Source organism: Hipposideros armiger, unplaced genomic scaffold (assembly GCF_001890085.2).
Source record: "Hipposideros armiger isolate ML-2016 unplaced genomic scaffold, ASM189008v1 scaffold_8, whole genome shotgun sequence".
Classification (NCBI taxonomy): Eukaryota; Metazoa; Chordata; class Mammalia; order Chiroptera; family Hipposideridae; genus Hipposideros; species Hipposideros armiger.
This window is the reverse complement of record NW_017731358.1, coordinates 1743636-1758985: the sequence shown is the minus strand read 5'-3', so window position 1 is coordinate 1758985 and position 15350 is coordinate 1743636. Positions and strand designations below refer to the sequence as shown.

The following is a 15350-nucleotide window of genomic DNA, read 5'->3' as shown; positions in this document are numbered from 1 at the left end:
TCTCATAGCACTGTACTCCTCTTGTCTGGCTGTATCCAGGATGTCCAACAGGCAGGTTTCACCATCTATAACCACCTGTTTTCGGTAAGAATCCTCTATGGTGGGATCATATTCATCTACAAAGTGGTTCTGGATTAGCTGGATGGTCAGCGCACTTTTCCCAACACCACCTGCTCCAACCACCACCAGTTTGTACTCAGTCATTTCACACCAGCAAGAACCTCAAGCTCCGGTGCCTCCGCTGCCAACAGATTTAGAACCACAACCGGGAAAAATGTTAGAGACCCCAGAACCGCCATGAACAGCCCCCTCAACTATATTTAGAGTTTTAGAGTTTATTTTATCTTGTTGATAATTCTTTACCAAAAAAGGTAGTTATGATTTAGAACCTCAAATCCATCTTTAATCGTTTGAGGATATTTATGTGCTTATTAGTAATCTTGAATACCCTGTTGTTGTTGCATTTTAGATTACATCATCATGTGACTTAGTCTTAGATTATTAATTCCATTTCAAGGATATTACCAAGGTTGAAGTGGAAGTAGTTTATCTTTTTAAAAGGATCTAAAATGGATGGGTAGAATAATTCTTTATTACACTTTCTATTTCTTTCAAATAATTTTTTATATTAATTAAGTTGATCATAAAAAGTTATGATCTGAGGGCCGGCCGAGTGGCGCGTTGGTTAAGAGCTGGCTTGGGATGCCAGAGGGCCCCAGTTTGGATCCTTATTTAAAAAAAAGAAAAAAGAAAAAAAGTGATGATTTGAGTTGATCATAAAAAATTGTGATTCATGAATAAATAAAAGAATTATAATCTTATGGGGCCACTGTCATATATGTGGTATTACGTTGAGTGAAAGGTCATTATGCAGCACATGACTGTATATGTTTAGTAGAAACAATGACTAAATCAAATTTTAGGCTAGTCATTTGATTGAAAGAAATTGAAGTTTGAGTAAAGCTGAATTATATAAAAGTTAAAAGTGTAAATGAAGAGTTTCTGACAGTAAAAATTGTGGAGTTTCTTTCTTGACTCAGCAAACATTTTGAGTGCCTGTATTGCTGTGGGGAGCTCAGAACTGGCGAGAGAAGTGAACAATGAGAGATATGCATGAAGTTCTGTGGGGGCACAGGTGGGATATGTAATCCAGACTGAGTGGGTGAGGAAGAGGTTCCCAGAGGACCCATCTCCTGAGAAGGTGATGTCCTTCTTAACTTTGTTTCTTCTCCCTCTTTATTAGCTTTAAACATTATTTTAAAAAGAATCTAGAAGCATAAGTACTAAAAAGTGTAAATCCCTATTTATACTTTCTGCTTTCCAGTTTCTAGTCTTCAAATTTTTAATTAAGAGATTGGTAAATATGCTTCCAGATGTTTTTCCTATGCATATACACCATCAGGGTTTGTTTTCCACAAAACTGGAAATTTTTTCCACAAAATTTTGTAACTTGCTTTTTCATACATATAATACTAGTCTATCATATACTCGTATATCTTTTCGTATCAGTAGATATAGATCAGTCTCGTTTAAAAACGTTGCCTCAGGCCGGCCGGGTGGCTCAGTTGGTTAGAACATGAGCTCTGAGCAACAGCGTTGCCGGTTTGATTCCCACATGGGCCAGTGAGCTGTGCCCGAGCTGAGCTGCTGCTGAGCTGCCAACAGGTGGCAGGATGACTCAAGTGGTGAGAGCATGTGCTCCTAACAACAAGGTTACCTGTTCAACTCCCACATGGGATGGTGGGTTGTGTCCCCCGCAACTAGATTGAAAGCGGCTAGTGGACACTTGGAGATGAGCTTGCGCCCTCCACAACTAAGGTTGAAGAAGGACAACTTGACTTGGAGCTGATGGTTCCTGAAAAATAAAACAACAAAAAAACCACACACAATGTTCCTCTTCCCCAATTCCCTAACACTGTTCCCTTCCCCAATTCCCCAATAAAATCTTAAAAACAAACAAACAAAAAAAGTTGCTGCCTCACATAATGGGATTGGAAATACCATCATTTATTTACATTGTTTCCTATTGGTGGACATGTAGGTTTCCAACCTGTTACAAACAGCGGATATCTTCGTACCAATATATTTATTTTCTTTTGTGAATTAAGTTTTAAATGATGAGTAGCATATAAGTAGGTAAAGGGAATGAGGATTAATGTGGAGAAGAAATATTTTCTAGGCTGGGGAACATTATGTAATTAAAAAACAACTGCTGAAGAAAATGACAAACTTTTAGTTAGGGGAGAAACATTTCTGTTTTTATGCGTAGGAAATATAGCACCTCTTGTTTTCCTAAATTGTATGCTAGAGTATCTCATTTTATGGAATAGGCATTTCTATACTGAATAACGTTATTTTTTATTTGGGAGAGTAAAAACTTTTTTTTTTTTTAAGATTTTTATTGGGGAATTGGGGGGGAAGGGGAACAGACAAGTTGCTGTCGTTTTGTTCTTCAATCTAGTTGTGGAGGACGTTGCTTCGCTGGTCCAAGTTGGCACCATCATTGCACTCTTCCTGGGCGAGGCAGATCAGTCGCCGGCTTCTGGACGGCCGCTCACGGCGGCTGCTGGCCGCTCACGCTGGCTGCTGGCTACATACGTAGCCCATGGCAACCCACTGCCACAGGGGCTGCAGCCTACGCCGTCGCCGGCGACTCACGGCAGCCAGCTCCAGGTTGAGCTGTTGTTCAGCATCTTAGCTGTGGAGGGCAGTGTTACTGGCCCTCATATGTGGGATCCGAACTGGGGCCTTCTGGCATCCCAAGCCAGTTCTTAACCATCGCGCCACTCGGCTGGCCCCCAAACTGTTTTTTTAATAAGTGTTACGATGGAGAAGTAGAATCACAAGCTGATAAAAATGTTTTTTTTTGAGGTCACACAGAGGTTAAATGGGTAGTTCTGAGCATAGAGCTTATATCTTAGCTGTCTTCCTCTTTTTAGCTCTGTTGTCTAATTGAGAATTTCTTACCCAGAGTTCAAAAAGGCTTTTTGGGTCCCGAGTCTCCCACTACTACCTCACTGAAACACATTTTAGTTAATTAAAAAAATAGTGATTGGAAAGTTGCTAGTTTATCAAGAAAGTATCTGAACATGGCATATGTGGCTTAAAGTAGATGAGTTGCGTTTTAATAAAATAGATATTATTTTTTACTAAAATCTTATTATCATTTAAAAGTTTTAGTTGCTGCTGTTTTGTTACAAATTTCCAATTTTAAAATGTTGCATATAGTGTCATATCAAGTACTACCTAGTATTATACTTACATCATTCCCCTGACAAGTAAGAATATCTGCTGATTTCTTAAAAATAACTTTGGAAACAAAATGGAGCATTCAAAAGTGGTCACATATTTCTGAGCTATTTCTAAAAGTAAAGCCTTTCTTCTTGGTTGCCAAGGATGTTTTGCTGTTTGGTTACTTGTGCTTTGTTGAATAGACATCTGAATCTTTGTAAGGCTCAACTTTTAAAATTTCTTACTTGTTTTAAAAAAAAGAGCACAGTGAAATAGCTCTAATTGGTGTTATTAATTTGAATAATATAAATGCTTTGAGTAAATCAGCCTAATGTGCTCATTACCTTGAACAAATAATTGTTTGTTGTATTGCATGATTATGAAGTATTCATATTTCATCCTGAGTAATTATTTATGTGAAGTGATTTTTAAGCATTTATATCTATTTTTTCAGTTAGAGTTATTTTTCAAGAGTAAAGTATACATTTAAACATGTAAAATAACTTATATTTAATTTTTCTAAAATAACTTATATTTAATTTTTCTAAAATAACTTATATTTAATTTTTCTAGAGCTGCTTTGGAAGAAGTAGAAGGCGATGTGGCTGAATTGGAACTAAAACTCGATAAGGTAAACTTTACTATTTCAGCTTTTTAAAAAGTTGATTTTTGTGTTCCATAAAGAATGATTTGTGCCTCTAATACCAGGTAGTTTGCATTGTTACTTCTTTTATCTCTATGAGGGTAAATGCTATTATTATCCCAATTTTACACATGAGGAAATTGAGGCTAGAGACAGTAAGTAGCTTGTTGCAAAACTAAGTGCCAGAGCAAGAATTTGAACCATGTCTGACTCAGAAAGCTTACTAGATATTCTTTATATTGCTGGGAGTTTGTTTCCTGCTCCATTAAAAAGATTGCACTGATCCTTTTGATGCTTAGTGGATTTTATACATAATCTGACCATTTCTGTTTATAAATTTGGGTGTGGCCGTGTTCAAATATAAAATTTGAAATACTCATTCTGTTTTTAACAGCTATTGCCAGAAATGCTTAATATATGTTTAATAATTGATATTAAGTGGTCATATTCTATGTAAGGATAGATGTATATTGATTCCTATCTTCTCTTATTAATTATTGATAATTTTTTTTTGCTTTTACCCAGGAAACATTGTCTGGTATATAACAGGCAGAAATATGGGAATGAGTAAGACATGGCTTCTGATCTTAAGTAACCATTGTTCAGCGAAATATCTCTTAAAATTCCTAGAGATAAATCAAATGCATATATTTGAAATAACTTTTTTGAAGATTTCCTTTTTATATAATTATTATTGTAAATGATATTGTTATATAAAGCAGTGTTTCTCAAACCTTACTGTGCATAGGAATCCCCTGGGGATCTAACCTTGTGAAAATACAGATCCTGATTAAGCTGGGGGGTACCTGAGATTCTCTGTTTCTAACCAGATTCCAGGTGATAGCTATGCTCTTGTTCTAGGACTGCATGTTGAGTAGCAAGGATATAAAGGATATGTTAATTAGGCTGAAGATTTTTAAGTGCTTTGGAATCATGAAATATATGTATACATGTATATAATGTAAATAGAATAGAAACTATGTAAATCAGTATTATTAGCTATACATGTAAAACAAATAAAAATTTTAGAAAATATTCAGTAATAAATTACTTTTGTGCAGTGCTCTATAGTTTTCAAAGCCCTTTGTTGTGCAGTATGTTTTTGGATTTTTGCAATGATCCTGTGAGGTAGGTGGGACAAGTGGTATTCCCATTTTATAGATGAGGATATGGAAGCCTAGGACATGAAGGGGACTGATTGCTTCATATCACAGAAGAGGCAGAACCAGGGTTAGAACCCATGTTTTTATTCTTAGCTCAGTGTGCTTCTTGTGCACCACTCACTTCTGGATCCATGTTGGGGAAGGATATGCCACTTGGAAATTTTCTGAGGAACACTAACAAGCTTCCAGGCGAGTGTTTTGAAAGATTAATGTTATAATTTTTGGTAAGGATATTATTTTCAAAAACTTTATTTTTTACTTAAAATTAAATGTATGGATTATTGTTATTGTTGTTATTACTTTACCGTGAGGTGTTATATTTATTTTTAAGCACTTTTTGGGACATAGTTTTTAAACCCTTAGGGTAGGCAACAGAAGATGTAGTTTTGATTTTTCTGGTAGATTTATGAGAGAGTAGATAGAAAGGCAAGGCTTTTTAAAGAATTGCAGAGTAGTATAATAGGATATCTATTCTCTTTGGGTAGAACTGTATCAAAATCATATGAAACATTTTGTGTGTGTGGGAAACTTCAAAATATGAAGTATCTAAAAAGAATCCACTGACAGAATTCTTGTTAATGATTTTGCTTTGATGAGCAGCTATTTTTTTCCCTTTATATCATTTGGTTGGGGTTGGGAGACTGGTAGAATTCTAAAATGAGAAGATTCAAATCTAAAACAAGTTATTAGCCCTTTCTAGAGTACATTAATCTAAAGGGCTACTAAGGGCATCATGGAAACTTTGACTTCTTTTAAAATATCATCTTCTACCCAAATAGAAGTTCCATAGCTTCTTTTACGTTCCTCTAGTTTAAGATCTTTCTCTCTTATTAAATGTACCCCTCCCAAATACTTAAGCTATTATCTGTCCTTTTTACTTGAGAATTATGGGGAGGTAGCATAGAGAAGAGACCCTGAGAGGAGCAAGAAATGGTTGTTATTGAAGGTAGTGGCACTGAAAGAATAGTGCAGGAGAGGGGTTGCCCAAGACCAGTTTAGTGATTTCATAACTTTGTGCAGGGCAAGTTTCACCTGTAATATCATTGTAAATCATGCCAGCAACAGGTTAAACTAGCTCGATGACTTAGCTTATATTTATTTTGCTTATACTATATGCCACCAATAGTTAACACTCTTCCTGGTGAATAATGCCTAATGAGTGGCATTGCTTTACTGGGTCCAGCTATTTGTCCATTCTGCCAGGTATTTGGGCATTGGTAGCAGCATAGGGCATCACAGTTGCCATTGGGACAGACTGAATATCTGTATCTGTTGCATCTTTTCACTGGAATGCTTGTTTCCTGTTTGTTAAGCAGATAACTTTTAAATCACAGCACAGGTACTACAAAACTTAGGTTCTTTTTCTTGTATTGCATTGCTTCTTGCACATACTTGCATTTAAATTAGTATAATATTATTGTAAGTTTGGGTTGAGCAGGGCTCCCTGCATTTGAATTAGGCTTTACCACTTACTAAGCTGTATGGCCTTGGCAAGTTCCTCAGCCTTCCTATGCCTCAGTTTCTTCATCTCCAAAATGGGGAGAATAAGAGTATTTATCTAATAGGGTTATTATGAGAATAAGATGTGCTAATACATATTAAGTGTTGGGCACAGTTCTTTGCAAATGGTAAGTTCTAAATAAATGGTAATGATGATGGTGTCTTTTCAACAGACTGTTAGTTCCTTGAAGCCAGATTGTCTTTAAAGGGGGAAAAACCCCCCTCTCATTTCTTGTGCACTTAGTATACTGAGTCCTGTGTTTTACTTACATTATTTCCAACCTTCACAACAATGTTGCAAAGTTGGTATTATACCCAATTTGCATATGAGAAAAATGAGACTTAGGGTGTTAACTTACTCAAGGATAGTCAGCAAATAAGTTGTGTTTTCATCATCTGGCAAAGCGCCTGTGGCATAGTTATCACTTTAGTGAAAAACTGTTGAATGAATTGTGACTGCTAGTTTGATAATTTTCACTAATTTGACATTTACTCTTAGGTAAAAGTCTTCTCTCTTTGTAGGCTTCAGTTATTCAGTTATATCTCAGTCAGAATTTACCTAATAAGGGTTTTGACAGCTGGCAAAGTATATCTTGCACCAAGTCATCTTTTCCTCCTAAGTAGCTGCAGTGTATATATGGTTCTGCTACATGACAATTTTATTTTCTCTCCGATTCCTGTGATAACGACCTCTATTCTAATTCTGGTACCTATTTTCATGGTCATATTCTATGCCTCATTATGCAGAATTCTAATCTCGGAGGTCTGGAATGCTGGTATCTCACTTTCTGACTTGAGTCTCCAGTCCTTTCAGTTTCAATCTTTACTTCTACTGCTTCTGTTCTTCAAGCTCATCTAGACCTCTAGTCTTGCAGTCTATTCACTTCTGCTATTTCAGGTCTCATTTAAATTAATTTCCCTTGCAATGTAATTTTTGTTTGGTAATTTTTTTATTAAGGTAAAATTCACCTAACATAAAATTCACCATTTTTAAAATATACAATTCAGTAGTTTTTTTGTATATTTACACTGTTGTGCAACCCTCACCGCTATCTAATTCTAGAACATTTTCATCACCCCAAAAGGAAATTCTGTACCTGTCAGTAGTCACTCCCAATTTCCCTCTCCCTGTATCTGCTGGCAAACCACTATTCTACTTTCTGTCTCTATGGATTTGCCTATTCTGGACATTTCATATAACTGGAATCATACAATATTTGGCTTTTTTTGACCAACTTCTTTCACATAGCATAAGGTTTTTAAGGTTTGTCTGTCTGTGTTGTAACGTGTTCCAACATTTCTTTTTCATGGCTGAATAATATGCCATTGTTTGAGTATACCACGTTTTGTTTATCCATTCATTGATTGATGGACATTTGGGTTGTTTCTACTTTTTAGTAGCCTTTCGGGCTACTCTTAATTTTATTATAACATTACTTATTTCTCTTCTGGAGACCATCATTTTCCTTCCATAACACCTACTCTACAGAATTCTCACTATATTAGTCCAAGCATCTATATTCTCTACCTCGTATTTGGGCTATAAAACAAGAAGTTATATAACTGTTTGGTGAAACCAGTTGGTGGAGTAATATATTCCTGGAATTTTTGATGCAAAGGAATTATTTCTAAGACTCAATCAAGTTATCTTATTACCTTTAGCAGCTCTTATACTTCATTCTTTTTTCAAGGACTTACTACCTTGGTTTTTATTCTCATTAGATGACCTCGACTCTTCCTTCCTTTGATGGGAACATCATTATTTCTTGCCACTGATCTAGAAACTTAACGGAATCGGTCCTTACCTTTTTCTGGTTTTCCTCCCATTTGAGTGATAGAAGTATCCCTTTCCTGTGCAGTCCCAGACTCTTAACTCCTCAGGACTTTACTTTAGCTATCTCTCTCCTGTCCCTTCTCTACTACCTTTTTATTTTAAGTAAATAAAGATGTTCAAGTTTCTCTTGAACAAAAACAAAAGAAAACCTCACCTCTGGCAAGGAAGTACAAATCTTTGTTGAGTAGTTACCATGTGCTAGTAGCAGTTTGTGCTAAGATCTCTATGTGCATTATCTTAATAATTTTATAGCAACCTTAAATGTTTTGATATCATTGTTATTGAAACATACAGAAGAAACTGAGGCTTGTTGAGGTAAGGGTCACTCAGGATCACTTTGGTGGTTAAATATGGCAGCAATATTTGAACCTAAGCTGGCTGAGCCCAGAACCTTGTGGGTCAGTTGACTGATTTATACTATAGTTGACTTACAACATACAATATTACATTAGTTTCAAGTGTACAAAATAGTGATTCAACATTTATATACCTCACGAAGTGATCACCACAGTAAGGCTAGTAACCATCTGTCACCATAGATAGTTATTATGATATTATTGACTCTGCTCCCTATGCTGTACATCGTATCCCTATGACTTATTTTATAACTGGAAGTTTGTACTTCTTAATCCTCTTTCTCTTTGTTGCCCAACTCTCCATCCCACTCCCCTCTGGCAGCCATCAGTTTATTCTCTGTATTTATGAGTTTGTTTCTGTTTTGTTTGTTCATTCATTTTGTTTTTTAGATTCCATGTATAAGTGAAATCATATGGCATTTGTCTTCCTCTTTCCACCTTATTTCACTTAATATAGTACTTTGTAGGTCCATCCATGTTGGAAAAGGCAAGACTTCATTCATTTTTATGGCTGAGTAATATTCCATTGTGTATATGTACAACATCTTCTTTATCCATTCATCTTTTGATGGACACCTAGGTTGCTTTCATATCTTGGCTATTATAAACAATGATGCAATGAACATAGGGGTGCATGTATCTTTTTGAATTATTGTTTTTGTTTTCTTTGGCTATATACCCAGAAGTGGAATTGCTAGGTCATTTGGTAGTTCTATTTTTAAGTTTTTGAGGAATCCCCATACTGTTTTTCCATAGTGACTACGCTGATTTACAATCCCACCAGCAGTGAAAAAGGGTTCCCTTTTCTCCACATCCTTGTTATTGTCTTTTTGATAGTAGCCATTCTGACAGGTGTGAGGTGATATCTCATGTGGTTTTGATTTGCATTTTCCTGATGATTAGTGATGTTGAATATATTTTCATTTGTTGGCAATCTATATGTCTTCTTTGGAGAAATGTCTATTCAGGTCCTCTGCCCATATTTTAATTGCATAGTTTTTTTTGTTTTGTTTTTTGGTGTTGAGTTGTATGAGTTCTTTATATATTTTGGATATTAACCCCTTATCAGATGTATCATTGGTGAGTATCTTCTCTCATTCAGGAGGTCATCTTTCTGTCTTGTCGATGGTTTCCTTTGCTGTGGCTGTGCAAAAGCTTTGTAATTTGATGTAGTCCATTTGTTTATTTTTGCTTTTGTTGCCTTTGCCTGAGGAGACATAGCCAAAAACATTGCAGGGACTGATGTCTAAGAGTTTATGGCCTGTGTTTCTTTCTAGGAGGTTTATGGTCTCAAGTCTTACATTTAAGTCTTTAATCAATTTTGAATTTATTTTTGTATATGGTGTAAGAAAGTAGTTTCGTTTCGTTTGTATGTATCTGTCCAGTTTTCCCAACATCATTTATTGGAGAGACTGTCTTTTCCCCATTGTATATTACTGCCTCATTTGCTGTATTTTAATTGACCATATGAGCGTAGGTTTATTTCTGGGCTCTCTGTGTGTTTTTAACCCATGTTAAAACCCTGTGTTTTTAACCATTATCTTATACTACCAACCTGTCTTTTTCTGTTTTTATGGAAACTTAATTTAATTATTTTTCGAATTATTTAATTATTTACTACCACCTATGTGGTACAAAATTCAAAGGTACAAAAATACATACCCAGTGAAAAATCATCTTCTGATCTCTTTCCTAAAGGAGAATATTGAACTAGTTTCTTGTGTGTCCTTTCAGAAATTTTCTAAGCATATATAAGAATGGACTTGTATTCTTCTTTCCCTGCTTTCAACAAAAATATCAACACTATCCTACAATTTGCTTTTAAAAAATATTTATGTTTAGATGTTGTGCCTTCTTATTAGTTATTGAGCTGCCTCATTCTTTTTAGTGGCTGAATTATATTTCATTGTATGGATTTATCATAATTTTTTAATCCAGTTGCCCACTGATGGACACTTAGATTACTACCAGTGTTTTACACTGGCTTCAGTGATTGACCTTACATGTGTGTCATATGGCTTATGTGCAAATATAACTGTATGATACATTTTTGTATGATAACATTTTAAAAAGTGAAATACTAGCTTGGAGGGTATGTGTGTTTAAAAGTTTTATAGCCACTGCTAAATTGCCTGTCATAGAAATTGTACTTATACTCCCACCAACAATGTGTGAGAGTGCTTATTTCCCCTACCTACTGTCTTTAAAACAGCATGTTTTTGATCTTTGCTGTTCTGTAAAAAACAGTAATTTGCATTTCTTTTGTTATGAGTGAGATTGAATTGCTTTTCTTGGTCATAAGATGTATTTGAATTTCCTTTTCTGGAAATTATCTAGACATGTCTGTCAAGCATTTTTTAGTGCCTGGTGGATTTTCAAAAATGACTTGTAGACCCTTTCTGATAGTAGGGAAATTAATCCTTTGTGATTAGCTGCTAATATTGCTTTCCCATATTGTCATTTGTCTTTTGACTAAGTTTATTGTTTTTTTTCCCTTGTAGAACTATTTTGTTCTCATTAGTTGAATTGATCAATTTCTTCTTTGCCTTTTGAGTTTTGCATCTTTCTTAGGTTATAAAAAGTCTTTCATAATCTTTGAGGTTATAAAAATATTACCTCCTGTTTCTTCTTAGTTTTCTGATTTAATTTTCTATATTTAAATCTTTATTGCATCTGAAATTAATTTGGGGGTTTGGAATCCATCTTAGTTTCTTTCGTTCCTTTTCCCCTTTAAATGGTTGTCCAATGTACCTTTGTCATTTATTGGATAATTTTTCCCTCCACTGGCTGGAACATTACTTTAGTCAAGTACTGTATAGTATTTATATCTGTTTCTTGACTCTAGTCCACTGCTCAATTTGTCTATTCACATCCATTATCAGACTTTTAATTACTGCATCTGTTTTAATATCATATAGGACTAATGTCCCCACTCCAATACTTTTTCAATTTTTTTTTTCTTTTTGCTGTTGATTACTCCATATGTATTTTAGATTTTTTTTCCTGGTTTTTAAGACATTATTTTGTAATTAGCAAACTATTTAAAAAGTCTATTTTCTGCTAGCATTTTCACACTGGGTTTTGTGGAACGTTGGTCCTGTGAGAATGCTTCCTGTAAAGAAAATTCCATATCAGATATCTTTGAGAAATGCTGCATATTTAAGTCTCTAGGATTCACAATACACATTAATATATCAAAAGCTCTTAGAAGTTTTATAATTAAGAAAACTTTTTAACATTTTAAATTGAGTTTCCCAGACTTATTTGATCACAGAATCCTTATTTTGGTACAAAATGTTCCTGCAGGATATTCTGTAGACTATATATTGAGAAACATTGACCTATCATTATGTCTTCTTCATCTACATTTCATAACTGGCTGTAATCTGGCTACCCTCCCCCCAGTCACTTTCTTTTAAAATTATTCTTGCCAGGGATGCTAGTGACTCTTTGTCACCAAACTCTTTTAAAACTTGACCTTTAAGGATTTTCAACTTATTCATCATCCATCTTTTGATATTTTCTTCTTTATTGACTTTGGTGAAATTATTCTCTTTCTTTCCCTCCTACGTTTCCCTTCTGTTTTAGTCTCTTTTTGTGGGGTCCTCAGTCTACATGCTCTACCCTGTGCTGACTACAATAAAGCACTGTAGCACTGATATGATTTGCTGATCTGTATCTGTAGCACACTCCTGTTTTCTGAGCTTCATACATCTGTATTTACTGGAGTTTGTAGACTTTCCATTTAGGCTGATCTCACAAACCCATCTAGCTCAGGCCCACCTCACAGGCCCAACACTGTTAAAACAGAGTCTGCTGGGTAGTTTAGTGTCTGTGTGAAATTGTGAAATTGCGTTTTGTAGAAGATGCAAGCAGCGCTCAGGCTGGATTTCAGCCCCTATTTTTCCCCTTTGTAGGATATAGTCTGCAGAACTAGAGAAGTTACTTGACTGTAATTCTTGAATTTGTTTCGCCTCTTTTCTCCCTGCATACCACCTTAATTCAAGCTCTCATGGTTTTTGGTTTAATCTCTTCTTATTTATTCTTTCTACAATATTTCCCTGTCTTTAGTTTTTCTCCTTTTAGGTCATCATTCTAAAATGGAACTCTGGTCAGCTCACCCAATAATGTCTTTGTTTTCCATTTCCCTTCATATAAAATGTGAACAGCTTAGTATCACATCCAAGGCTTTTCCTGATCTGGGCCTTGTATACATTTTCACTGCACTAAGGTACTTAGTGCCTCTGGTTTGCCCTGTGCTCCTGGGCCTTAGCAAATGCTCTTTCTAGAGTAAGTAGCATCTTCTCATTATCTGTGTTAGATTGGCTAATTCCTGTTGGTCTTTAGGACTTGTTCTTAAGTGTTACCTTTCCCAGGAACCCTTCCTGATCCTCACAGCAATCCTAGTTAGATGCTCGTCCTTTGTTCCCTCATATAGTTTTGTCATGCATAGCATTGTGTTTGTGCTGTTTAGAATTTATCTACTTGTCTTCTGATTAGAGTTAGAGCTCCTGAGAGCAGAGATTATGTTTTCAATTTCTTTTTTTCAAGGCCTAGGGCAACAGTTTTAAATTATACTCCTGAGATCCTTTAGGTATTTTCTAAAGCGTTTCTGGGCTCTTTATCCCCTTCTTGGTGTTCCTTTCCTTCCACCCCCTCAGCACTCTTCCCTTCTTCATCTACAGCTCCCCTTTTATCTTTTTTATATTTATCATTCATCCAAGATTTTATTTGTTTAAAGAAAATATTCTGTGTATGAATGGAAGAAAGAAGAGAAAAAGAGAAGGAATGGAAAACAGAAAGAAATAGAGGGAAGGAGGGAAGAAAGGAATGAAAGTGAAAGAGAGAACAAGAGAGAAAGAGAGAAAAAGACTCAGTCCTGAGCCTTAGCACAATGCCCAGAACAGTGGGCGTTGGACAGGCATGGTTGATTAATCAATTTAGACATTTTGCTTTGATAGGCTGATATTGAAATGACCAGCATTACTAACCCAGCATACCAGTTTACTCCCCTTTCCTTCAGCATACCACTGTTTTCAAAAAATTTGAATATCTTTTACCATACTGCTTGCTCTGCCTGAAATTCCCTTTTCTTCTTTTGAAGAGGTTTTGATAAATTTTTATGGAGTGAATTTATGGGATAGAATTTGACTTGATAAAATGATTTTTTGTTGTTGTTATCAGACAACCTCTGGATCCTGGAAGGTCAACTTTTTTGGTACAACTGTCCTATGAATTTACTTGTGCAACTAAATAACTTGTAACATTATTTCCAACCTGATGTAATGTTTTTCTTTTTCAGCTTGTGAAGCTTTGTATTGCCATGATTGATACTGGAAAAGCCTTTTGTGTTGCAAATAAACAGTTCATGAATGGGATTCGAGACCTGGCACAGTATTCTAGTAATGATGCTGTAGTTGAGGTTAGTATTTTAAAACTAGTTACAATGATAAATGCAATAAGACATTAATCAATTATGCATCCATTTGCCTTATGAAGAGTTACAGTGGTCTTTAAAATTAGAAGTAGAAAAGCTGTCACTGGTCGGTGCTATCTTGTATAATTCTATTTTCTTGGATAGTTAGAAGTTGATGATCAATTTGCATTGTGATCATGTTTACTTGCTACTAGGTGAGCTGCAGCATCTATGAGAGGGCTTGAGCAGGGAGAGCAGGATGATACTTACCTAGTATCTGCTTATAGAGGCAAGCAGAGAGCATTAACCTAAGAATAGTATCTAACTGTACATTTGGGGTGCTGCATAGGAAAGTTTTGGTCAGCTAGCAATGCTGGGTTAGCTTAGCCCCCTTGATATACTTTGTGGTATTATATTTATTTCATGAGGATTAATAAGTATTGAAATGGGTATAATTTGATGATTATTTGATCTATAGATGTGTAAATGAGCACAGTCTTGATACACTCCATTTTATTTTTAGGTTTATGTATTCCATTCCTATTTGCTAGCATAGTACTACTGATAGAGCAGTACTAATTCTTTGACTGTTCTAGGGTTTTATGTTGCTACATGTAGACTTGACCTCTGCAGAGCATGCCCATGATCTAGTGAGACTGTCCTTGGAATAAATGTTATTGTTTACAATGTAAGTTGATGTTTCTGTCAGAAATGCTGAAGTAACATTTTTGTGGCCTATTTTAGTGGCTCTTAAATGACATGGTTTTCTTTTTATTTCTTTCTCATAGACAAGTTTGACCAAGTTTTCTGACAGCCTTCAAGAAATGATAAATTTTCATACAGTAAGTGTCAGTAAGTAGGTGTTACTATGACCATGTTAATTATTTTAGTACTTTTCTTTAGTGGCAGTATTTTATAAAATTACTTAAGTTGGAATTCAGTGCCCTTGATTTGTCAACAACTGTTTAGTTGGGTGGATCTAAAAAGTGAGAGAGAGAGAGAAAGAGAGAGAGAATGTACATTTTGTTTCCCATTCTAAAATAGTGAACTTATAGCAATGAAGTATATACCCATAAAAGTTGTTTTTTCTCCTTTAACTTGTATCTTTGTAAAATTTTAAGTAATTCTTTCAAGAATAAAGAACTGAAAGTCACCATTCTAAATTTAGCTATTTCTTTTAAGATACTTACAAATATATTCCCTTGTC

At 35.3% G+C, this 15350-nt stretch overlaps 1 protein-coding gene across 9 annotated transcripts in view; it reads left to right on the top strand.

The window, feature by feature from the left end:
- The window catches only part of ACAP2 (ArfGAP with coiled-coil, ankyrin repeat and PH domains 2), a 142697-nt gene that overhangs the window by 53267 nt on the left and 74080 nt on the right, over positions 1-15350 (top strand). For all 9 annotated transcript variants that reach the window (XR_002125003.1, XR_002125007.1, XM_019651342.1 and 6 more), the window contains exons 2-4: positions 3805-3862; positions 14030-14149; positions 14932-14985. Coding sequence is in view for 7 of the 9 variants with exons in the window: in XM_019651342.1 (XP_019506887.1) it covers positions 3805-3862; positions 14030-14149; positions 14932-14985 (232 nt within the window). In the remaining 2 variants the exon portion in view is untranslated. The remainder of the gene's footprint in view (positions 1-3804; positions 3863-14029; positions 14150-14931; positions 14986-15350) is intronic.